We start from the raw sequence: 24,419 nt of genomic DNA, 5'->3' as shown, positions 1-24,419 counted from the left end.
AGTCATATAAAATCTAGTTCATTTAATGTACAGCTTAGAGAAGAGGTGTTTAAAAAGGAATATTGTAGAAAAATGACAAACTAATTTAAATGTGACAAGTTGGCTTTCCTGCATTGTATGTAAATACCTATAGTAGGCATTACACAGAACAGGTGGTTTGGATGAAAGCTCTGGGAAGAATCTCAGCTTCAAGAATTCCTGAGTGTTTAATTTTGCAGTGTTAATGTTGATTCCTTTATATGCCAAAATCTCTACAGTGTGTTGGGCATTGACTTTAAATAAAGACTAATATATCTATTAAGACATAATTGAACTATTTATCTCATTATTGGTGAATTTTGGCAAATATGACACTAAAACATAAATTTGTTGTCTTTGTTGCAGACATTATATAATGGTCATTAAATATTATTCTATCTTGTGAAAAACTTGAAGGCTTTTCTCTCCATTTCCAAACACAGCCTGCATTAACTTCAGGAGAATGTCTTGTTCCCTTAAGCTTCACAGCAGTATTTTAAATTTCTTCCTGTGTTCCAATGTCTTTCCCTTGCAGTTCCTCCTTAATTTTCTCCCCTTTAGTCTGCCCTGACAATATTTTGCTGTGGAGACTGGGATGAGGGAGTACTTTGGCACAGGTGCTGAGTCCCTGGTTTACCATTGCCTGTCACAGACCATGAACAGCACTTTTAAGGCCTGAACTCTTTTCTAGCTATTTGGTGATTTTTGACAAACTTACAGGAGCTGCCATTTTTGAGGACAAAATCTGGTTTAAATTGGGTGGCGAATTTTAAAGTTACTTTTGGTAGATTGACCAAGATGCACAGAAAACAAACTTGGTGAAAAACACAGCCCAAAATTCTTTACTCCCCCTTAATCCAGAAGAAGACACTCTTGAAAGACTAGTTTTTATTAAAAGGATGTCCAGTTGTTGACTACTTAGGTATTTACCTTCTGACTTTTTTTAGGTTCAGCAGATAGATCGTGTAGTAGAAGTTGTGGAGGAAACTATTAAAGGTAAGCATCACACTTGAACTAATTGCAGCTAGTCTGAAACATGTAACCATCAGCAGAAGTGCTGCTGGTGTGCTCTTTTTCAACCTAACACTTGCTTTGTGCTCTAGGAGAATGTTTGGGCAGTGCTATACTTTGTCACGTGTGCTTTGTGTGATAATTTCAGAGATGTTTTCTGTCAGGAGCTCTGTGGGCTGTTGGTTTCATAGGTAAATGATGAAGAGGAGACTTCAAGAAATCATTTCATCAGTGTTGGTTGGTGTAGAGTATTGTATAAAGCTCCCGCACTATTTTAATTGAGTGTTACACTGCTACTTTCTTTTGTTTAGTTCTCCAGTATTTTCTTCTTTTCTGATGCTTTGGCTTACTTCCCCTGAGCTCTTCTCAGGACAGATAAATTATCTTCTGGTTTAATGTTCTTTTGTAACTGTGTTCCTCTGGCTTTGTTCGTGTGTGTGTACTCTTAGTACTTTGCAGTGAAGGAGGGAAAAAACCAGTATTGTTTCTGCAGCCTGACCAGTAAACATTTGCTGTTAAATAAATATATTCGTCTGGGTCTTTCTGGGTTACCTAAGTTTGTCTCCATTACTTATCAGGCCATAAAAATTACTGTTCCATGGAGCTTTAAATTATAAGGTTTAGTTTAACTGGCTCTACTTTCAATATAAACAAGTGTCTAGTTCACAAGACATTGTCAGTAACTTTAATGCTGGAGTATGATTTTTTTTTTTTGAGCTACAGCATGAAAGTTTAAAGCAGTGCAAATTTTTAAAAGGCAAAAAAGCTTCTATCAAGAAATTGTGAAGTGTGGTGTAAGGCTTCTAGAGCTTGTGGTTTGAAGGCCTTAAGATTTCATGTTGCTTTGAATGCCTTCAGAAGTGAAACCTGTACTTTTTTATGTACTCCCAACCAACACTTCTCCCAGTTTGTCCTTACCTTATGATATCTATTTTTGGGGGTACAACCTACTTTACCATACAAACAAAGAAGAAATACATTCAGCATGCATTTTTTATTTAATAAGCCAAACTGTTTTCCCAGAAACATTATGGTGTTCATGACAATATGTTGGAAATGAGGATGCTTCACGATTTTTACAACAGCATGGTGTTTCAGATCTCTATCTGCTTTTTCCTGAATTTTATTTGTTCTTAAGGGAGTAAGATGATAACCTGGGTCAGCATGCCCTCCCTTCCCAAAAATGGGCTTTGTAATATTTATATTGACTCCAGATATTACTGCTTTTTCAATAACATAATTACTCAGGTTATGGTGACTGAATGTTACATGACTAGGAAGAGTACAAATAATCTGGTAGCAGCTGTTAAAATAATGATTTTCACTGAATGGATTTTTAGATTGCATTTTAAACATTGATATAATTCTGGGAAATAATGTTCATAGGCATGTTAACAAACATTTAAACTTTAACAAGTGTGAATTTTTGGAAAGATTTTTGTTCCTTTCTAGCTTACTAGAAGTGAGTTGAATTAGAAGGAGAAAGTGAGCTGCTGAATTCCATGCACAGTGCCAATTCCATTCAGGGATTTCCCAAAAGATAATGGAACACAGGATTTCTGAAGTTTTATTGGAAAAAAATGAACAAAAACCAGCTCTCTGGTTTGACAGAGATATTGACATACTGGAGAGAGTCCAACAGGGATTGAGACTGGAGCATTGCTCCTTGTGGGACAGCCTGAGAAGGCTCGGGGAGGGGGATCACATCAAAGTATATAAATACCTGAAGAGAGGTTGCAAAGGGAACTGAGGCAGACTCTTTTCAGTGGTGCCCACAGACAGGACCAGAGGCAACAGGCACAAAAAAGCACAGGAAGGTTCCCTTTGAACACCAGGAAACACATTTTGACTGTGAGGATGACCAAGTACTGGCTCAGGTTACTGAGGGAGGCAGTAGAGACTCCATCCTTGGATGTATTCAAATACTGTGAACATGGTCCTGGGGAACTGGCTCTCAGTGGCTCTCCTTGAGTGAGAGGGTTGGACAAAATGGTCTCCAGAGGTCCTTTCCAACTGTAACCCATCCCTGACAATAAAATTACAATTGGAAAGAGAATCAACAAGTTGGCAGAGCTCATAGCATATGATAATGGCTTACTTTTGTAAAAGCCAGCCATAAAACTGGGATCTTTTACTCATATTTCTTTAATTTATTTAAAGAAGCTGCATTCATTTATGTATTTGGGAATCATCTACTAATGGAGAAGAATGTGATGCTCTTTTTCACTGTGTTTTATGAAGAGTCTAACTGTGAACTTCCATTATCCAAGTGAAGGAAAATACTGTAGATAGCAGTACTCTTGATTAAGAATATTTTCTTATATAAAATAGATATATGGTAGAAGATTAAATTACTGTAAAATCATATGAAATGTAACCCTTTGTTTCCATGAGTCTACATCATTAAAAACAGCTTCTGAAGCTGCTAATGCTTTCAGGAGATGGAGGTGATGTGGGATGGGGGAATAAATACAGATTCTGAATTCAGAGCTAGCTTACACCAGTGACTTTTAAGTTGGGTGTCTGTCATAGTTGAGCAACACAGGTTTTTTCACCTTTTTTTTTAAAGAAAAGCTAAAGGTCTTCATGTAGTGTGGTTATGTATATATTGAAAGCTGAAAAAATATTATATATTGAATGTTTAAAAGATATTTGACTGAATAAGTGGAACTTCTTAGTGTCTGTGCTCTGTAGGACAGCTCTGTACATTGGTCAGCCTAACAGAGCTGGAGTGTCTGAATTTTCTGTCCAAATTCCAAGGTGGAAATAGGTTACCCTGTTGCTAGTTTTAAGTCTAAAAGTCTAGCTTTCTCTGGATCCCCATTTCTCAAGTGGTACCTTATTTATTTTTTGGATGCTTGAATTTTGTAGTCCACACTTTACAAAAAGGGAAAGTTTGTAGAAATAATTTTTTTTGCCTTATTTTTTTTTCCCTAATAGTCATCTTTTTCATTTTTTCATGAAAATGGCTCCCCTGTTGGATTTGGTTGAAAGCTTGCTGTACTCCCAAAGAAAATTGATTTCTTGGAATTATTTAGAACTCTTTGTATGAAATATGAAAGAGTTTCTTCTAGCTTTATTTCTCAATGTTATGGGCATTGTCAGGAAAACCTTTTCAGAACAATGCCATTCTGCTGGGTCAAGAGATGGTGGTTTCAAGAAATATATCTTTGTGGTGGTCTTTACCACATGTGTGTGAAGACAGTGTAATTGTTAGTTTCCAACTCTCCATCAAGATAATTCTGATAAACACTTTTTATGTGACTTTATCTTTTTATCCTACTTCATCAGAAAATGGAAGAGAAGGATGTGCATGTTTGTTGTTGCACTAACAGCCAAAAGAGAGAGAGAGACTTTTAAGAGGCTCAGTGATTTCTCATTTTTATGCTATCCTAACTTTTATCTCAAGTGTTGAATTGAATCTTTGAATTTTCCTAATTATCAGGTAAATTAGCAGGTAAATTGTCACTTCTAGAAGTGATCTTCAATAGCCATGCAGTATTTGTATGCAGGTCATGTCTAATTAATATTTATACTGTGTCCCAAGATATATTTTAACTAGAGGCATCTTCACGTACTTTTCATATGATATGGTAATTTATAATCTGAAACCTTTATACTGCCTGTGAGGAACTAGACAAAATAATTCATTCACAGTCTCAGAACTGAGTTTCTCAAAGTGACAGCCACAGTTGTGTAGCCAGTGTGTCTCAGTCTTCCTGATAAACAGAATGGTTTTGTCATGCAAGGTTCTGATTTAACAGTTTAGTAAACCTTGCTTCATCTGCACGTTACCGAAATTTTAAGTCTAGGATTACAGCAATTTTTACAACATTAGGGCACCCATTCCCATTCATGTGCTTAGTTTTCCAGTAATGTGTTATGATGACATAGAGTGTTAGGAAAGTATTGCTAAGGAGTTGTGGTGTCTGTGAGCTAGGTGAAAACAGGGCTATAATTGATTCATGTTCCATGTCTTAGTAAAATTTATGTATAGAATAAAGAAATTATTTTGGATGATCAGTTTCTATAGTATGCTCCAATAAGCTGAAGATTTGTCTTTGGTGGGAACTGCAGAATGTCTTTATGGTGACTGCTCAAGTCAGCTTTTTATGAACCACTCTAAAATCTGTCTTTTAAAAAAACTTGTGTGTGTATACAAGCTTGGCTATAAATAGTTTACAGTAGGCAAGAGAATACATTTGTTTTGTGTTTTAAAGGAGAAATGTTAACTGCTTAATGCACAAATTCCTGTTTTCTGGCTTTGAATTTAGGTCTTCAGAGATTTAGGTTTTTCCCCATTCCTTCCTAGACATGCTCTCAAATCCCATGTTATTAAGGGTTTGTGGGGGTGGGAGGCGTGGGACCAGGGTATTTGTGTACAGTCTGCTTTTAGCTTAGACCTTAGGGAGATGAGGGACATGGGTTGAATTGAGTTTAGTCCATATTGTGTCTGTCTAATGCTTTCACAAAACATAGTTTTACAATGGGTCATTAGACTTGATTATAAAAAACAACCGAAGGAAATTACTTCAGGGTTGAGCCTTTTATACTTAACATAACCTTTCTTGGTTTCAGTCACGTTGACCTGTCTGGTGAAGTTGCCCATCCATTCCCAGTTTAAACATTAACCATTATTTGCTAAACTGTTTAATTGTCCTCATGTGGTTAGCAGTTATGGATTGATGAGAGTTGAGAGTCTGTCTGTATGAAAATGAGATAAATGGTACCTATATTATATATAGGCTAAAGTGTAGAATTTGTACTGGATTGTCCATCTGAGAGTAAGTATGTATACGTATGTACGTATATGAATGCCAGAATGTTAAATTATATTTGTATGTGCTGCTTGATTTCACTGTAATCTGCTGATAACAGTAGAAAAAATAGTCTCTTTTCAATTTCTGTGACTGTGGGAAGAGTAGCCTTGACTTAAGAAGCTGATGACAGGCCAAATGAAGAATAAAACCTGGAGGAGTCAGGAGTTCCTATTTGAGGAAAAGTATCATTTGGCTCCCCGTCAGGAAACTGACTGTTTGTGCCAAAGTGCAGCTTAAGGAGGGTCAGAGGGAGGGTAGTGGCCTCATCAAGTCCCTGTTTCTGTTTCTATCTCCTTTGAAAGGACATGGAAAGAGGGGGGGCAGTTTTGGGTGGGTTGTTTTATTTATTTCACTGTGTGGTGGGTTGACCTTGTCTGGCTGCCAGACCCCCACCTAGTTGCTTTCTTGCTCCCACTCCTCATGAGGGCAGTGGAGAAAATAAGATGGAGTAACTCTTGGGACAGGAAGATCACTTACCAGTTACCATCGTGGGGAAAATGGACTCGACTTGGGTGAAATTAATTTAATTTATTGCCAATTAAAAATAGAATAGTGTGGTGAGAAACTATAGCTACCTTCCCCCACCGCTCTTCTTCCCAGGCTCAGCTTCACTCTCTCGTCCCAGACTCCTCCATCTCCTCCCCCTGCGTGGTGCAGAGGGATGGGGAGTGGAGGCTGTGGTCAGCCCAATACAGCCTCTCTCTGCTGCTTCTGCTTCCCCACACTGTTCTCCTGCCTAGGGCATTCCTGTGGGCTGTGGGGATCCAAGAACTGCTGCAGCATGGGTCCTCTGCAGGGGGTGCAGTCCCTCAGGAGTAGGCTGCTCCGGTGTGGGTGCCCCATGCAGTTATTGCCAGAAACCCTGCTCCAGGCTCCTGCTGCCATGGGGTGTTCCACAGGCTGCAGGGAGATGAGCTGCTTCACTGAGCTCTTCTCCAGTGGCTGTAGGGGAATCCAGTGGGGTGCCCACAGTGCCTCCATTTTCTTCTTCTCCTCTTCCTCCTTCTCCTCCTCCTCCGCTTCTCACCTTGGTGCTCACAGGGCTTTCCTGCACACTTTTTCCCTTGCTGCCAGGCAGTGTTTTCCCTTCTTTACACCTCTGACAGCTGTGGAGCTCCACTATGCCCTGTGGCAGGGCTTTTGGAGCCAGCTGTATCTGGCACTTGGCAGCCCTGGCCTCTCCTCACAGAGGGCCCTGCAGCCCCATCCACACACCCTGGGAGCAGTACCATGTCCCTAATCCTATTTCTAGGCAGTAGAGTTGTCTTTGAAACTGAGATTGTGGAAAAGTAAAGGTACTAACTGGAAAAACTGCATTCAAGGCAGGTTGGATAAGGGCTTAAGCAACCTGGTCGAGTGGGAGATGTACCTGCCCATGGCACAGGGGTTGGGACTAGACGATCTTTAAGGTCCTTTCCAACCCGTTAACATTCTGTGATTCTATGAACTTATGCCAGGGGCTGTGTTTGACAGACTTAAGAAAGTTGGGCAGGGTTGAAATCATGTTTTCAGTGGGCAATATACAGAGCTACAGCGAGTCAGCAACTTGGGGCCACGACTGTGATTAAAAGATTGATCCATCACACATTTGTATGTATCAATTACTGAGGTTAATGGCATAATGGGGTATGTGTCACCCCCTGCCCCTGTTTTGTGTCCCATGGATTGGAAATTTTGGCAATACTCCTATTTAAACAAAATTATAATTTTTTTGTTGTCACTAAAAACTAAGCATCCTGGGTAGAAAGAGTGTCATTACTCAAACCAGTAGATTTTTGGGTTTTTTTCCCCTTCTGTTATTTAAGAACTACTTTGACAACAGGCACTGGCTTATTAAGGACCTGGCTGGAGGGTGTCCCACTGTATGGCTTTTAAAGGAAGGTTTTTTCATGCAGCCAGATGCTTCAGTGAGGGCACCAGGCTGCGTTTTGTTTGCCCCTTTCTGATTGCTTATTAAAAGTGTGATGCACTGAAGGGTACTGATGAGTTCAAAATAGTAATACCGTGATCTGTGCCAGTATAAGTTTGGAGAGTTCAGCTTTGTAGACTGTAATTTAAATAAAAATGTAGAGCATGATAAGGAATATACAGTAATTATGGAGAAACTGTTTCTGCAAAGGCAGATTTTAATTTCTTTTGTAAAACATCGATAATGATGCGGCTCAACGTTAAAGTCTCCCCTGCTGGGTAAAGAGATTTCTGTTACCATCCAAGTGGATTTTGTTCTTACAAGGAAGTTTATTTCTGTTTTTGCTATGCCTGTTCATATGCTTTGGGGCATGCAGTGACTAATTGGTGTGTGAGATGATCCAGGACTTTAGATAGGTTTTGTAATTATTTTTGTCAGTGTAGTTATTTCATTGATTTCATTTATAAATCTGATAGAACTGATTATCCCTGTTATGACTGACATCGTTATGACTTTATTTTGTGCATAGCTCACAGAAACTGAATGGGAGATAAATAGCGCCACAAAAGAAGAAAACAAGCAACTGGGGGGAAACAGACTGAAAATCTCAGTAGCAAAATTGTGATTGCTCATTGTTAAGTGAGCCTGGGATGTGCACAGAAAAGGTGCCTTTTCTTCCAGACCTGTATGTGCTCTTTTCCACACTTTGAGTGAATGACTGTCTTACAGCATTCCTATTTTTCTGTCCCATTCACATTGGTTAGACTTACCTGGATTTGGCTCTGTTAGAGAATCCTTGTGGCTGGTAAATGTAAAGAGTACCTCATTCAAACCAGGGGAATTTGATAGAAGCTTTCTTTTGCATACAGTGAGAAGTTCAGCTCAGTGTTTCACTCTAAGACTAAATTTGTTCTGTTCAGCCTGCATGCCCCAAAACATTAGGCAAGTTACTTGTGCTGCTGCAGCTGGCTCTGACAATTCTCCTTTCAGCACTTCCCCAGAATGCAGCCTGTTTTATCTGATTCAAAATGTCTTTTCCCTTGGAAGTTTCTCTCCAGGATCTCCTGAGATTTTGAGCAGAATCTTTGATCCTAATCAAATGCCTTTCTTCACAGAGAGGTGAGGACAGAGGGTCAGGGGAACTCTTCCTGTAGTCGATTCTTAGTATTGTCCTTCTGAGCTGTGGAATTGTAGCTGGCATTTTGAGCTCACAGGAGATTTGACGTTCAGACACTTTTTCAGAAAGACAATAACATTGCATGATCTCAAAATAAGTAGGGTGAAGCTATTGAATCCTAAAAAAAGAAATAGTGCCTTAATAGGGCATTTCAAGTGCTTTTGCTGTGAGAGAGGAAAGTACTATGGATGTGTCAAAAATGTTCTTGAATGCTTATATTCTTAATTTAACTTGGTGAAATTTTTACATGGACAGTAATTCCTTGTTAATAGTTATCTCTTTTTCTGTATGATTTGTTGTAGAGTACGGTTTTAGCGCTTACAGATATTGTTATGATTGAATCACACACTGCACACATACAAAGAATAAAGAGATACAGGGGTGTATGAATTTTAGCAATCTGGGACACCTGCAGATATTTTCTACTGAATATCTTGTTTTTGAAATTACATAAAATGAATTTTAAAAAGCTCCTGTCTTCACCAGTGTGACACTCATATTCCAGAGTCTTCCAAAGCAGTATTATTGTTGGATACTAATTCCAAGTGCAACACTTAGTAGTTCTCTGTATTTCAGGCTAGTTACATATGTGCTGTATGCTTAGAAATAACTGCACATTTCTATGAAGCTTTTTGAGTTGTTATAGGGTAGAAGGCAATCTTTTTATGAAAGAGTTTTGAATGCAGAGACTGGATCAAACATACCACCTGCTGTCATCATCCTAATGGGACTGGATGCCTGGCCCAAGGCATGGTGCAGTGACACACAAGGAATGATCAATAACTGACAGCATTAATCTGAATTATTCCCTGTCTCTTGTAATGGACCCAGTTCCTGCCTACACCAGATGAAGGAGTTTGACTGTTACAGAACATTCCCATCTTCACTGATCTAGAAGAGGAATAGTTTGTATTAGTTGCTTGGTCAGGAGCAGGAAATAATACCTTTCAGTTAGGTTTGACTTCTCTTTGCTCCCTGTATTTACTTGAGACAGGAAATCCCACTGATGACATTCAGGGATGCCAATGTGCTGCTGGCCAGCTGGGGTTGGTTTGGGTGGGAGCACCCACACTGCAAAGTTCTAAAGCAATTAGTGTCCTTGTTTTTGCACTTGTCCTTGTCTGACAGCATGTGATTGCTCTGGGGAGCTTGGGAATTCCTTTGAAATCAGTCATGTCTGCTGTGGGACAGCATGTTTGTGCTGCAGGGCAGGGAGAAAAGATGGGAGAGGAGCTTATGGTCTGCCCTTGCTTGATGCTTCTTTCAGTCTTTATTACTGCTTTTGGTTCTTTACATTTCTTCCTTTCATTTTTCTTTGAGGAAATTTATTACTTTGTTTTCCCCTCTTATACTTTTACCTTCCATTCCTTAGCTACACTGCTCCTGTGTGCTATTTTTTCCAGTGCTGACCTTGAGAAAAGGAAACTCTCTATTCATTAAGAACCAAACAGTGGTGGAAGGAAATGTGTGCAAGAGTACATGAAATAGTGCTTAATCCTTTTCCCTAAAGATGCTGGAGAAGATCAGACAGGCTGGTGAGAGACACCTGAGAGGTGCAGGACAGTGCATTGGCAGCCGTGTTGTGAGGAAAAAAGGTGTCTTTCAGGAAATGGTGAACAACCTCTAAGCATAGTGGTGTAACTGGGAAAGGGAAAGAATGGGTAACAGAACAAGCAGAAACAATAGAAATTGTTGCTGCCAAGGCTGGGGTTTCCTGCATCTTTGAGGATTTTCTGTAAAATCATGGTTTTGAGCTGCTTGAGATATCTGCATGGAACTTGGAAGCGAACAGCTAAGAAATCTGTCTGGCTGGACGTTGTGTTTCAGAGTCACAATGTGTAGCTCCAGTGGGGTGTGCAGGGATGGGGAGGGACCCTCAGTGGGTGCCCTGTTCCATCTTTCGAGCAGATACAATTTACCAGCAGTTCTTGTGGGATGCCAGCCTACAGACAGAGTGAAGCTGACAATTTTTTTAAACATAATCTAGATCTACTAGTATCTGATACAATGCTGATAGCCAGGTAAAGTTGACTAAAATTGACTAAGCCAGGCCACTTCCCCCTCACTTATTCTTGTAATAAACTAGGAAAGTACCAATCCCATTTGAATCTGTTTGCCCCAATATCATTAACATGCTTCTGTGGTTGTAGGTGACAGGGATCTGATGGTAGCCTGAGGTTCATGGGACATGTAATACTATAATCTTATGGCAAAGAAATTCCATTACCTGTTCCCTTCATATATTTGTATTTCAAGTTTGGGCATTCTCCATCAATCCTGAAATACATACAATTATGATTAAAGTTATACGTACATGCAATTAAAACTGTGCTACTTCTTGGTGTCCTTTTTAACAAGTGAAAATAAATACCTTTAAAATATTTTCATTTTGCATACTGAATTATCAAACTAGACACATTTAAATGCCCTCTTTTAGACTAGCAATAGGATTTAATATCCTGATTAATTCATTCCAACCTCATCCTTCTTGCAGATAGTGCCAAGTAATGTAAATTTCATCTACTGACTTCTATATAAAGATGAGTTTAATATTAAACAGTTCTGAAAACTAGAGAGCTCTGATTCATTTTGAATTGTTCCTAGCTTGATTTCATTTGCACTTGCTGTGAGTGATTCTGCTCTGCAAGTGTCCTTGCTGGACTTGGTTAGTACTTCTGTTATGTTGTAATCTGTATTAATTATCTACTAATTAGTGAAAAATTGCTCTGAAGCATGACCTAAACCACCAATTAACTTTTTCAGGTTTTGTTTTGTTTTTTTCTTAATGGAATCTTATCTGCTGCTAGACTATGTGGAAGTAGAAAAGTTATTTTTATAGCAGAAGCACAGTTAATAGGCCCAGATCGTTTAGGCTTTGCTATCTAACCTGACTAGATCTGTTTGTCTTTAAGCTGTGTTTCAAAGCTTGCACTGCAGAGTGAGCTCTCAAAAAAGGAGTGGTGTTTGTTTGATATCTGAGATGGAACACTCATCATTATGGTAATAGAGTTGTGATTAACTCAGTTTTCAAAAATGTTATACAAAACTTTAAAAAAAAAAAGGAAAGAAAACAAATGTGAAAAGAAAGACTCCTTTTAAGTTTGGGACACCTGCTTTGCTTAGGTAAGTTATGCCACCTGTAAAGTCAGAGAGAAGGTAACTTAATCAGATAAAGTGCTTTAGAAGTAAAGCTTAACTGCAGTGTTTTGTCCTGTTCTAAGCTTTGAAATGAGGTCAAGAATGAGATTTAAAATTACTGCGTTTTCTGTTAAACTTGATGTTGGTCTGGGCTTAATAGTGCTGGTTACACAATCTAAAAAAAAAAGTTATTTAGCTTTTTACCAGTTGAAGATGGCAAAATATTTATTTTTAAGTTTTCTTGAAATAAGTATGAGGAAAAAAAGATTTACAGCATGTGAAAAAGTATGATTCAGTGTTTATTAAGTTATGTTTTATTAATAGTAACAATTCTGTAAACAGATGCTTCAGTGATTACTTAAAATGAAACAAAATAGTCCTTGTATGGAGTAGGGAAAAAAGGATTTAAGGTCACAAATACTGTAATCAAGAGAGGTTTTTTCTTAATAAAAATAATTAAATGTGCCTGCAACACAAGTCACAGTAGTGGGATGTGCATGTGCTGCTTGCTTTCTGGAAGCATTAAACTTGCTGCTAAAAGTCATCTCCCACTAGGGGCATTTTTTTAAGCCTCTGGTGTCTGGACTGAAAAGTATAGGGATGTTTTTATTCTTGAGTACCCCACAGGTTTTACAAGCCTCATCTTGGTTGGAACTTCAGTGTCATTCAGGAGGAATATGGGAAATGTATTTTATGGGAGAATAAGCTGCCATATTTGATTGCCAGGCCATACATAGATTTCCTGATCAGGCACAGGTTTGGGGTGGGTGTTAGCATTCAGTGTATCATGTGGGAGATGGTCACAGAGCTGGGGTTTCTTTCCTGAATAAAGGAAGTCTCTGATGACAGGAGAAGCTCAGTCTTGTTCTCCCTGTAAGTTACATTCTATGTGTAGACTGTCCTAATGTTGTGGGGGTGTTTTTGGGGGTGGTTGCCTGTTTGAGTAATGCTCTCAGTGTGAGAAAGGGAGAGTGTGAGCTAAATTCCTGTTAGAGAGCAGCAACTCACGTGGCTGTTCCTTGTGAGGGTCTATGTTCCGAGGAGATGAGGCCTCCCTGATTCTGTGCTCTGAGATACTACTTGGGAAGGGGGGCAGGTTGGTCTTGTGGTTTGTTGTTTTCATCTTGTTTTTTAAGCTTAAGAATGGTGCCTTGACCTTAATTCTAAGTGTGTGAATTTTAAATTACGGGTAACTTGTTGTTTTTAAGCCTGATTGTTTTAAGACTGCTGTGAATTGTTCCACTATATTTTCATCCATAAATCCAAATACACCTTTAATATGGTGAATGCAGTTGAATATTTTTAAAAAATGGAAAAACTGGTTTATTCCAAATAAACCACAGTATTAAGAAATACAAAAAGGAACGTTCTCTGTTTCTAGTTTAATTTTTATGATTTACATAAGGCAATCACTGTTGTTATACAAGTAAATAAAATGGTGCCATGCTTGCAGCTCCTCAGTGAAGCATAAGATTGGGAAATGACTGATGGTGTATGGAGACAAAGATATTGCTGTTATTCTCAGGAAAAGGTAGAAGTGGATAATTTAGCAAATGCTAGTAGCACAAACACCATATTACTAAATCCACCGCAGGATGTAATGAAATTTTTGTCAAATGCAACTGCAGAAGTAATGCCTTTTGTTTCCTGTCGACATTGTGATGTCTTCTATCAGTATTAACCATTATGTCTCCTGTTGATATTAACCTTTATGCTATCAGGTCAGTTCTACTCATTTGTTCATTAGATCACATTTTTGATTGACAATCTTTATGTATCTTAAAAAAAACTTGAGGAAGATGTTATTCTAGAAGTAGTTGGGTTTTTTCCAGGCTGTTGTTGCCACATCAAGGAAATAAATTCGGAGCATGAATGCCACATTATTCAAAAATTAATTGATGACTCCTCAAAACAGGCAGTGAAGAAAGGCGTTGACTGATGAAGGAATTAATTTTGTAAATAGCTGTTGGTAACATAAGTTAGGAGCTTTGGTGTAACAAAGCTTTTAATTGATTTGAACTGGTCATAGGCTTTGCTGTGCTGGATGTAGCTCAACTCATACTTTATAGATTCATGCATTCCTCTCACCCCCCTCCTATTTCAGGGTTAGTTTTTTCTTTCCTGACATGCTTGGTGGATTGAAGCTGTAGGGTTCACTATTAGGGAGTTTTCCAAATTCAACAGACACATGTTTTCTCTTCCTGCCAGTTTGAGTTGTTGCTTTCCAACTCTATTCAGGTATCTACCATTAGCTTTCACTTGCTGTCTCTCATCTGCCTGTTCTAGGCTTTGTGGAGTAAATGATACAAGTCTTACAAGCTGGGCACACTTTAGGCTACCTTATGCAATAACACACAATTGTTTTGATTTTTCATTGTTAGTTCTTGCTTCTGAATATCAGTGAACACTGTCATTTGTGCTCTTTAAATGTAGGACTTGTCGTGGTATGACTGATGTACAGTTGTAGGCAGTTGGTGAAATTATTTGTATTTTACTCTCTGAATATTAATGGCTTCAGGAAAGCAGTTGTGAGGCAGTTTTCTGACCTGCAGTTGTCCTGATGTGGGAGGAATATGTGCAAATCTTGGTAGTCAGCTTAAGTGTGGACATGTGAGGATATGCTTTGCAGCACTTTCTCTCAGACTTACACAGTCAGGTAACCTTGAAATGTGTTGCTTCTCCATAGAATAAACTAAAAAAGTATTTAGTTGTTTATTACCTTCTAATTTAGGTTTGAATGAAATTTTGGGGAAGAATCTTTTAATCCTGCCATACAACTCATTCAAGTATTATAGCTATGTTGTTATTTGCTAGAGAATCTGAAAATGAGACTGCTTAGATAATTTTAATCATATAAAACAGAAAATGCAAGTGTGAAAAGATAATTGGATGAAATAATTTGCTCATTTTAAGATGATTTATTTTACCTGTCAGTGTCTTCTTTTTAAATGTTCCAGCTGGTAGAAATATATTATTACATCTCATTCTCATTTTCAGTCTTTGAAATATAAACACTACTTCTGAAGAAGAGCAAATCAAAACAACTATGATGAGACTTGTTCTTTGTATTGACTGCATTTTTTTGCTTAATTTGAAGGTCATTCTGTGAGACTGCTGGGTCAGAAAAAGGATAATGGAAAACGTTTGGGGGGAGCACGACTGGATTTGCCAAAGATTAGGAAGAATCCACTGATAGAAATAATTTCCATCAATACAGGGTAAGAATCTTCCAAGCTTACAAAACATTCCGTACTGGAGAGGAACACCTTTTATCCCTTTTTGCAGGTCTAGTGTACTACTTCCAAGCTACACAGAAGGAGGCAGGATGACCACTTTTAAATAGTTTAAAATGTTAAATTACACTAATTTTGGAAAATAAATCCTTGCTTATTTGGTTACAAGAAGAAAAGTACATTTATAGGTTTTTTCCCCCATTTTTTTTTGATTTCTAAGATGGTAGTTCTAGAATATTGTTAGTAACTCATTAGGATCTGTGAACATTGTTAAGATCTGTCTGATGTGATTGTCAGCCCAGATGTACCAATGGCTAAATTAGATACAGTTACTTCTATCTTGCCCCTCTAACCTGTTTGTAGAGTCATTGTGTATCTATTTCATTTGTTTTCATTTGAACAAGCTACTCTCTCCTGTCAATCAACTCTAAATGCCCATTTCCCTGTAAGACTACAAGCATCTTTCTGTTCTGTACTCCTGCATTGAGGAATTCTATTTTAATCTTCCTTCCCTTGCTGCTTTCCTTTTATCAAGGCCAGTTGGTATCCTTCCATTTTGTCAATTTATTAAAAAAAAAAAACAAAGCAGCAGCAACAACAACAAAAATCAGACAAGTCCTCTTCTGACTTTCCCACCTTCCCAATTATGTAGTAATTTCCCTGGTGGTAAAATTTAAAATGCATTGCGCTGGGCATCCCAGGTAGGTGTGAACTTAGTGCCCAGAATGAAAAAAAAAAAAAAAAAAAGTGGTGTATCTCAGTTCTGAGTTTAGATTAGCACATTCATAAACATTTCATAGAAGAGTTTTGATACTATCTTCTTTCTTAATTTGTTGTCTTTTAGTGATGTGGCCATCATAACTGCTGTGAAATGTAGTGTGCTGTTTAGGTCAAAATACCAACTCAAGGCTTAGTATGGCTATTTTTTCTTCCTCTTGACTTCTGGTAAATATATGGGTGACATTTTGTCATATTGCTGCATTATAATACCTTTTCAAACAGCATTTTTGTTCATGGATTGATTTTGAAGTCTGGATATGAGCTCTTCTTGGTGCAGTTACTTCAAGTGTTCTAAATTCTTTTCCTTATTGTCTTTCTTGTGAACATCCTGTTTGTGCCCATCAAAATCCTCTTCATGATTAAAACCATTCTTTTACATTGGGCTGTGTCTGACTTTCAGATGGTATAAATTTTCCTTTTCCATTAATATTTATCACAATCTTATGTTATAAAATCTTTCTAGTTGTAAACATTGTCAAGATTGTAAGCTAATTGAGATATGGTCTTGTTCATGTCTTTTGATGTATAGTAATGAATTTAAGATGGGAAAATTAGAAATACTGTTATTTCTAATACCAGATTATTACTAGTCTAATTATAGAGGTTAATGCAAGGGTACTGTAGGGTATGTACACTTACCATTACGTGACTGATGAGGGTAAAACCATTTGAATTTTTTTTAAAATATATTTTCAACAGATGTATTTTTATACTGGATTTTGAAAAAACAAATATTTCCCAAATTGATCAAACTGCAGGCTGTTAACATCTCCTAAGAAGTTACCCTCAGAAACCCTTTCCTTTATAACCTGACAGTTTGCAAACAATAATTATGTGGCTTAGTAGTACTTGCTGTTCTCAGATCAATAGAATACGTATTTTCTACCATAAGACAATATTAAAAAATACTGGAAACCACAACAACATATCTGTTTCATGGGGAAGAAATTCAAATATGACTTGATAAGGCCAAAGCATTTTTAAAGCCTCAGACAGATAAGTTAGTTGTATAAGACACCTAAATTAACTCCTGTGGATACAATATTGCTGCTAGCAAGAAATTTTCCTGCTTCTTTCTAAGCCCGTGGGATACTTTTCTCTCTCATGAAGAGATTAGCAGAAGTTCTATAAACTGTGAACACCTGTGACCTTGCAGAGCTTTGTTTATGGTACAGTAGGAAAATATTTTGACAATGGATGTTTTAGGATTTTAGCCAATCACCCCAAGGGGTGGCTGATCCTTTGACCAATTACACTATGAAGAAAAAAGTCTATAAAAGAGTTTGTAAAATAATTAAATAAATCAATCTTGCTGCACAATTCCTGCCTGCTGGATCTTCTCTCCTCCCTACGGCTGCAGGATACAGTAATAAACTCCTATCTCAATCTGTGTTCTATTGCTTGCTTTCCTCTCCTAAAATACAGATTTTTGGGTTTTCCTGTCTTTCTCTTCCCCTTTCCCAGCCTCTCCAGCTGTGTACTGTAGGTGACTTTTTTGGGTACTGGTCTGGGTTTGAAAAACAAAGCATAGCTTTAGAAAGACAGCAGTGCTCAGCAGTTTCTGAAAATTTAAAAATGTAATGAACAAAGAACAAGACACAGAATGTATTAGTCACTGTGATTTGATTTTGTTAATTTTATCAGCTTTGCCTTAGTAGTCTGGTTATGTCAATTTTTAGTACCAACCCCCACTGGAGCTGAGTTGTTTTCCTCTGTGTAGACACTGGAGAAATCTTTGATGACTATTTTTTTGTACAATGCTCTTTATTTAAAGAGGTGAGTTTGGATCAGACTAGGTGGTCTTAAAACAGTAAAAAAAGACTTCATTAAAAATAGTGATTTCCTCTTCTGAAATACGTTTGTCTGATAGTGTTAAACGATAGCATTTGGGAGCAGCATGAGCAGGGCTTCTCCATGAGGGAAGCCAAGAAGGGACATGAGGGTGGCACCAGCACAGGCAGTGCCCACACCAGCAGGACACCTGGTGCCAGGGGGCCTGAGCAGTGTGGCAAAGCTGGGGGCTGGTAAGAGGACCCCATCAGCAGTCCCAGACATGGGAAATTCCATAATCACAGAATATGCTGAGTTAGAAGGGACCCACAAGGATCAAATCCAACTCTTAGCCCTGCACAGGACAGCCCTGAGTCACACCATGTGCCTGGATGATGAAATGATCACCCACAGGCTGGATCTATCCAGGGGCTCCAGTCTGGATTCGAAAAGGATATGAGGTGGAGACAGGCCTGGGGAGAAGAGTACAAATAATGCAGGTCTGAGATGAGTGTAGAACTGGAGGCAGGCATGGTACTTAAGCTCAAGCCAGGTCTGGGAACAGAGGCCCGAGCTTCACTGGGGCTCCTGGTGCAGAGTGAGCTGTGGAGGCAGCAGCTGAGGCTGGGCAGGTCAGCCAGGGCCTGGGGGTGCCCATGGGGCTGTGACAGGTGGTGCTGATTTACCATTTCCAACTGGGGTTTTAATGAAACCTTGGTCTCTTCTGTAATTCTGTGGGGGCAAGAAAAGGGTTATTGGAGCATGTATATTCCCTCCTCCCCAAAGCATTGGAGTCCTTGACGGCTCATGTTAACCCCTTTCCCTCTCCAGTAGGATGAATTCCTTTATGTACATGGACATCTGCCAGCTGGAACTATTCTTCTGAGGGTTTAGAAGGACCACTTTATTTTCAGAAGTCTCCAAAAGTGCTGATTGTTAAGACATCTCTCATACCCATATATCTATGTCTTTGTTTCCTAACTCAAGATGGTGTCAAATTTGGTAATTTTGACTTGAGACTTCTTTTATTGATTCCTTCTTCTCTCAGAAAAAGAGGAAAAAAATAATTTCTGACCTGAAGACTTCTGTCCTTGTATAGCTGTTAACTTTTCCTGTACTTGTCCATGCACAAGTGCATGCCTACATATGCACGTGTCCCTCTGTGTTTGTTTTGCCCAGACTGCTGCTGTACATGGGTGTCCTCAGCTGTTTGCATGAATCAGATCTGTCCTATCAAGGGACAAACATATCGTGTCTCCACCACACTATGCAGTCCGTAATAATAACAATAATTAAAAATAAACCAAAACAAAACCCCACTAGGTATGAAATACCTGTGAAGATTAGGTGCTACTTCTGTCAGTCGTGAGCCAGCTCAGAGGTTTTATACAGCAGCATGATTGTCCCTGAAAAGGTGTTGCTCTTTCCAGGGACCTGGCTCTTGTTCAGTGTTTGGCGCTTTCTTTATTTAGTTTTTTTTTTAAAGTAATGGACAGTTTTTTCCTACTGTTAGTTTTGATTGTCCTGCGGGTTGTTGTTTTCTCATTGAGAAATCCAACCTATTTGTTTAATTTACCATGATAGTTGGTGGTTTCTGTCAACAGACTGTGACTCTAGAGAAAAGCTCCCATCCCAGGAGTGACATGTTTCAGAGTTTCCAAGTATGTTTGCAGAGACTATGGTGAGTTACTGGAATGGGGGCACAAGAGACTTACCAGACTTCTCTGACACGCAGAGATATGTTAGTGACTATTTTTCCATGTGCCTTTCCATAGGAAGTCCTTACCATCCCAGTATCCCATACAAGCTGTAGATTGGCCTCTGTAATTTCCCCCTAAGAAATAAGTGACCTTTTCTTCCTGTATTGTTTGCTTTCTCTGTTACTGTTTAGAAAACACTTTTCAACATTTTTCAAATCAATTATTCTTTTTTTTTTTTGCTATAAAACAGGCAGTTAAAAAGCAGTGATTGTCACAGTGCCCGGATAGCTGTCTTAATACTAGTAAGTTCTGCAGTGATATGAGTAGATCTGAACATAGGAACAGTGAGTTGTTCCTGTACTTCAAAATAAATTCCTGCTTTGAATTAAGGGCATTTGGTTAAATCAGTTCCACTTTGATTTATGTCATAAGTATGTATTGTATAGGTCATCATCATCTTACTGGAACAAGCCAGGTAATAGCAGAAAAGCATGTTAAATGCTGTTTGGAGAAAAGGCATACATTTTTTAACTAACCTCCAAATGTGATTATTCTGTTAGTTTGGAGTAAGAAAGAGAAATGTTCTCAAATTCATTTTGCATTACAGCTTTATTTAAGTCTAGGGGAAAATCTTTTACTCCTTGTGGTCTCATCTTCATTAGTCAGTTTCAAAAGCCACGTAACCACCTAGACAGCTCTCTTTAATGGGATCAAGACTTGTTCTTCTACATGTTAATTAATTCTGTATCTGCTTCAACTCTTACTTGTGTATCTTTGTTGTTGGTATGACTGGAACTCCCTTACTACCATTAACATACATTCATATATGACTTTATTTGTGCTTTTTCTGGATACCCTGGGAAGCTTGATCTAATTACAGTAACAAATTAGTGTTTGTTAAATAAAAAGAGGCCTTAATTGTCACTGCTAAATCCCTGAGCTCTTGCAGTGACCTGTGTTGCCTGTTGAGATTTTTGGCTAGTTGAACTGTCTGAGCTAGATTTCTACCTTCCTGTGGCATTCAGCAAACATCATCTATACCTGTGGGGTCCACCTTTGAAAATGCTTTGTGTGCTCATATCACCTCTTCGTAACAGGGATGAATTTTCTGGAGTCACTATCTTGAAACCATATCAAAGTATCTTTGATTTCTCAGATAAGGATGTTGTGGCTTAAGTGTGAGAGCATGTGAAGCCAGTGCCTTTCTGTGCTGAAATTCGTGGGATATTTCAGTAATAATCTCATCAGTTCAGCAGAACAGCTATTTCTTTGGCTTTTTGTGTTTACTCTTGTGAACTGAAATCTATTCCTTAGTACAAAGTTATCTCTAGATAAAAATATATAAAGAGATGGAAAATGAAAATCTTTCTGGTATGGGAAAAATTGGATCACCTACTGTTTGACAGTGATAGACTTGTTTTTTTGGCAAATGCTTGTATATTTTTGTCTATCCAGCTATGACACAATGTTTTCAAATTGCCCTCTAAAATATTGCTGTCCCCATTTTGAATGAATAGTGAGTCTGAATTACAAATCTGCTCATATCTTGCAAAAATCTTTGACTGAGTACTTACAAGGATGAATTCCATATCTTCAATTTACCTGATTTACTTTGGTTATTAATAGCATACACATTCTCCATATTTTAATGTTTTACTTTTCAAGGTACTCAGGTAAGTGATGCTGCAGTCAAAAGAAGATTTTGATTTTTAGAAAACAAGATGAAAACCTTTTTTGATTGGCATTCATTATTATGCTTGGAGAGGCAAAATAGTATTTCTTTGGATTACAATAATACAGTTGGTATATAATTATATATTACATGAACACAAATTGTATTTACTTCTAGTAGAGTTCAAGGTAAATGCTTGGAGCGAACTCCCCAGGAAATATGAAGCTATCTATAATTACTTCAGCCCTACCTTACCTTATAATATTTAAAGGGACAATTTTCATAACTATTTAGCTCAAACACTGATGACATGCTAGAGCCTATCATGTCAGCCTCAGAAACAGGGAAGGTGGAAAGTCTAGAAAGGTAGTGTTTGTGTTTTTGAAAGGAAACCTCTGCATCAGGCTTTTTTGTTTATACTTTAATCAGTATTTGCATATTCATATATTTAGATTTTAGCTATACTGTCTACCAAGCACATATTTCAAATGTGTATGTAACAGATATCAATCTGTTCTGTTTTGGCACAATTCACAAAACAATTTACATAATGAAAATTATGGATGACATAGTTGTGTGTATCTAGGCATTTTAATTTTAATAATAAAATCTGAAAAGCTAGTAGTCCAAAACTTGCAGAAACCACATTGCTGTAACTGGGGGAAAAGGAAAACCAGTTGTTTACAACAGAAAGTCTTAACAGTCTACTTTTTTGCCTAAGGTCTCTTTCCACTGCAACTTACTGTAACTCACATCTAAGGTCATTATTTCTTAATTAGATATTTAAATGGCATATTGATGACATTCTCTGCAAGATTTCTCTCTTTTTTGGTTATTACTAATTTCTTGCAATTATGGAATATAAAATTATATTTGGTCTGCTACAAAAAGTGCTACAAAATCTCTAGGTGCTGCATGGTAGCAATTTCACTGAAAACTTGGGAAAAATTGTATTGTTTATCATAAAGAGGTGATATATCAATGTGGCTTGCATTCTGATCTTACCAGCTGTTGTGCTTGTAGTCATTTCTGTTCTCTGTGTGTGTGTCTTGTTTCTGTGCCCCCTTGCTGAGAATGTCCCTGCTCACCTGTGCTTCCTCATGCACAAAAGTGGTGTGTTTTACGAGGTAGTTTCCTTGAGCAGCTTATGCAGACAGGTCATTTAAGAAAGCAGGAAAGAAAGTAAGTGGATTGGGTCAGGAAAGGACCATTTCCTCCCTCTTGAGCAGCTTGATTTCTGTCTTCTGCAGCTCATTTTGTGGGGTGGACTTGCACCTCCTTCAGTGCTGAAACCTCCGTCTGCTGGTGCAACTTGCAGGGGTTAATTGTTTGTGGAAACCAACAGCTGAGGGCAGAAGGAGGAGGTACCCCTTTCTCTCTCTTGGTGGAGGTAGTTGTAGTCCATTTCATTCCACAGAATTATCAGGCCTAGTCAGCTCTGTGTGACTGTCTGGACTTTAGTATGATAAATTCCCTTCTGCTGCTGGGAAGGTGGAAGCTGTTGATATCTTCACTTTCTCCTCCTGTTGCCCATGGTATTTCTGCCATTTGTGTTGTTGATCTGTATTATACAAAACTGCTTTGATGAATAGTGAATATGATGTAGATGTTTTTCAGATCCCTCTAGAGTAAATGTCTGCTACCATGCTAACCTGAAAGGAAGATGGTCTTGAACTCAAGATGATCCCTCACAGAAAGAAATATGTTTATACAAAAAAAGTGTATTGCATACCTGTATTAAATATATAATTAGGATAGAAACATTTCACTAAGTATTTGCCTGTAAGAAACAATTTTTTCTCTTATGCTTTAAGACTTGTTTTTGAGCTTTGTACATACCTTCGTGATTTCTGCCACCATTACTCTCTCTACAATTCAACTTCTTTTTCATTTTTAGAGTCTTCACTGCTTGAACTCACTTCTTTGAATTTCAGTTCTATCCCTGGGACTTCAAGTTCAGAACTTGTGAAATCCCTTAGCTATAGGATCTGAATTTCTCTGATGTCATGCTGTCTTTTTCAATGACAAAGTAATCCTGAACTGGGCTTCTTTACTTTCCCTGTACCAATTAGAGCATGAGCCTCTGCCAAGAGTAATTTCGAGAGAAAAAAAAATTACAGAGTTCAAAGAGTCTTTAAAGGACTTTTCTCATTAGTACATCAAATACCTGCAGCTGTGACATCATTTGTGGTATGGCTTGAAAACTTGTATTCCTTTCTCAGATTGTATTTCTCATTGCTATTATTTAATGCTGTTAGAATGGCTCTAGGAGAAGCACGTGTTCAATGAACAGCAGGCATCTTGTCCTATTCCAAGAAATGCTTGGCCAATCCTTCATTAAGTTTGCTGACATATGACACCTAAGAATTATTCCTGTAAATATTTGTTTCTTTGACTTTATTCTGCTATTCAGAATGCCATACACTGGAAATTTCATACTATATTCTAATACTGCCAGTTGTAACGTAACACATATTTTTAATTTCCCTGTTGTTATGATGATGGCTTTTGTGCCTGTTGCTTCAATGGTGCTATTTGATTATGTCAGAGTAAACTGACACCTAAATCTGCATTGTCCGCTTGGCTCTTCTCATAATTCTGTCATCTGCAGTTCTCATTCAGTGAGGTTTTTCAGTGGAGTCAGATGGTACAAGTTGGTAAAGTTCTTTGCCATAGGCAAAAATCATTATGGCACATTGTTTGTGCACACTGAGCACTACTGGCCTGGAAATCTTGCTGTGCAGTTTTTGTGTTCATGCTACTTTGTGAGCTCTCAATTTTTGAGAAATGCTGTTTAAGTACATGTAAATTCTACAGCTTTTTTTTCTGGGTCATGAAAACTTCCTCTTTCAAGTCTGCTGAATTACTTCTGCATGATGTTAGAAGAAAATAGTTTGATTGTTTCCGTTTTTGCACATTTGCCTCCCTTAGGTTATTTCCTTCCAGCTTCACAAATTTGAACTTTGTCTGCATAGTGGCACCATAAGTTTAAAATTTGCATCCGACCTTCTCCTTATACATTTTGATACAATTCCTTTTGCTCTTGTACATCTCATCTTGAGAAAATTTGCTATTTCGCAGTTCATTTACAAGACTTAGTAAGACTCATAAAACTTGCCAGAAATCACTGTGCAATTCTCTAAACTCTAGTATACCACACAACTTGCAAGTCAGTGAGAAAAACAGCAGTA

The 24,419-nt window shown here is 38.1% G+C and overlaps 1 protein-coding gene across 5 annotated transcripts in view; it reads left to right on the top strand.

The window, feature by feature from the left end:
* The window catches only part of CDKAL1 (CDK5 regulatory subunit associated protein 1 like 1), a 394,035-nt gene that overhangs the window by 134,166 nt on the left and 235,450 nt on the right, over window positions 1-24,419 (top strand). For all 5 annotated transcript variants that reach the window (XM_039548277.1, XM_039548278.1, XM_039548279.1 and 2 more), the window contains 2 exons: window positions 966-1,014; window positions 15,171-15,291. In XM_039548277.1, coding sequence (XP_039404211.1) covers window positions 966-1,014; window positions 15,171-15,291 — 170 coding nt within the window. The remainder of the gene's footprint in view (window positions 1-965; window positions 1,015-15,170; window positions 15,292-24,419) is intronic.

This window comes from Corvus cornix, chromosome 2, assembly GCF_000738735.6.
Source record: "Corvus cornix cornix isolate S_Up_H32 chromosome 2, ASM73873v5, whole genome shotgun sequence".
NCBI lineage: Eukaryota > Metazoa > Chordata > Aves > Passeriformes > Corvidae > Corvus > Corvus cornix.
The sequence above is the reverse complement of the archived record's forward strand: the minus strand, read 5'-3'. Positions and strand labels throughout refer to the sequence as shown.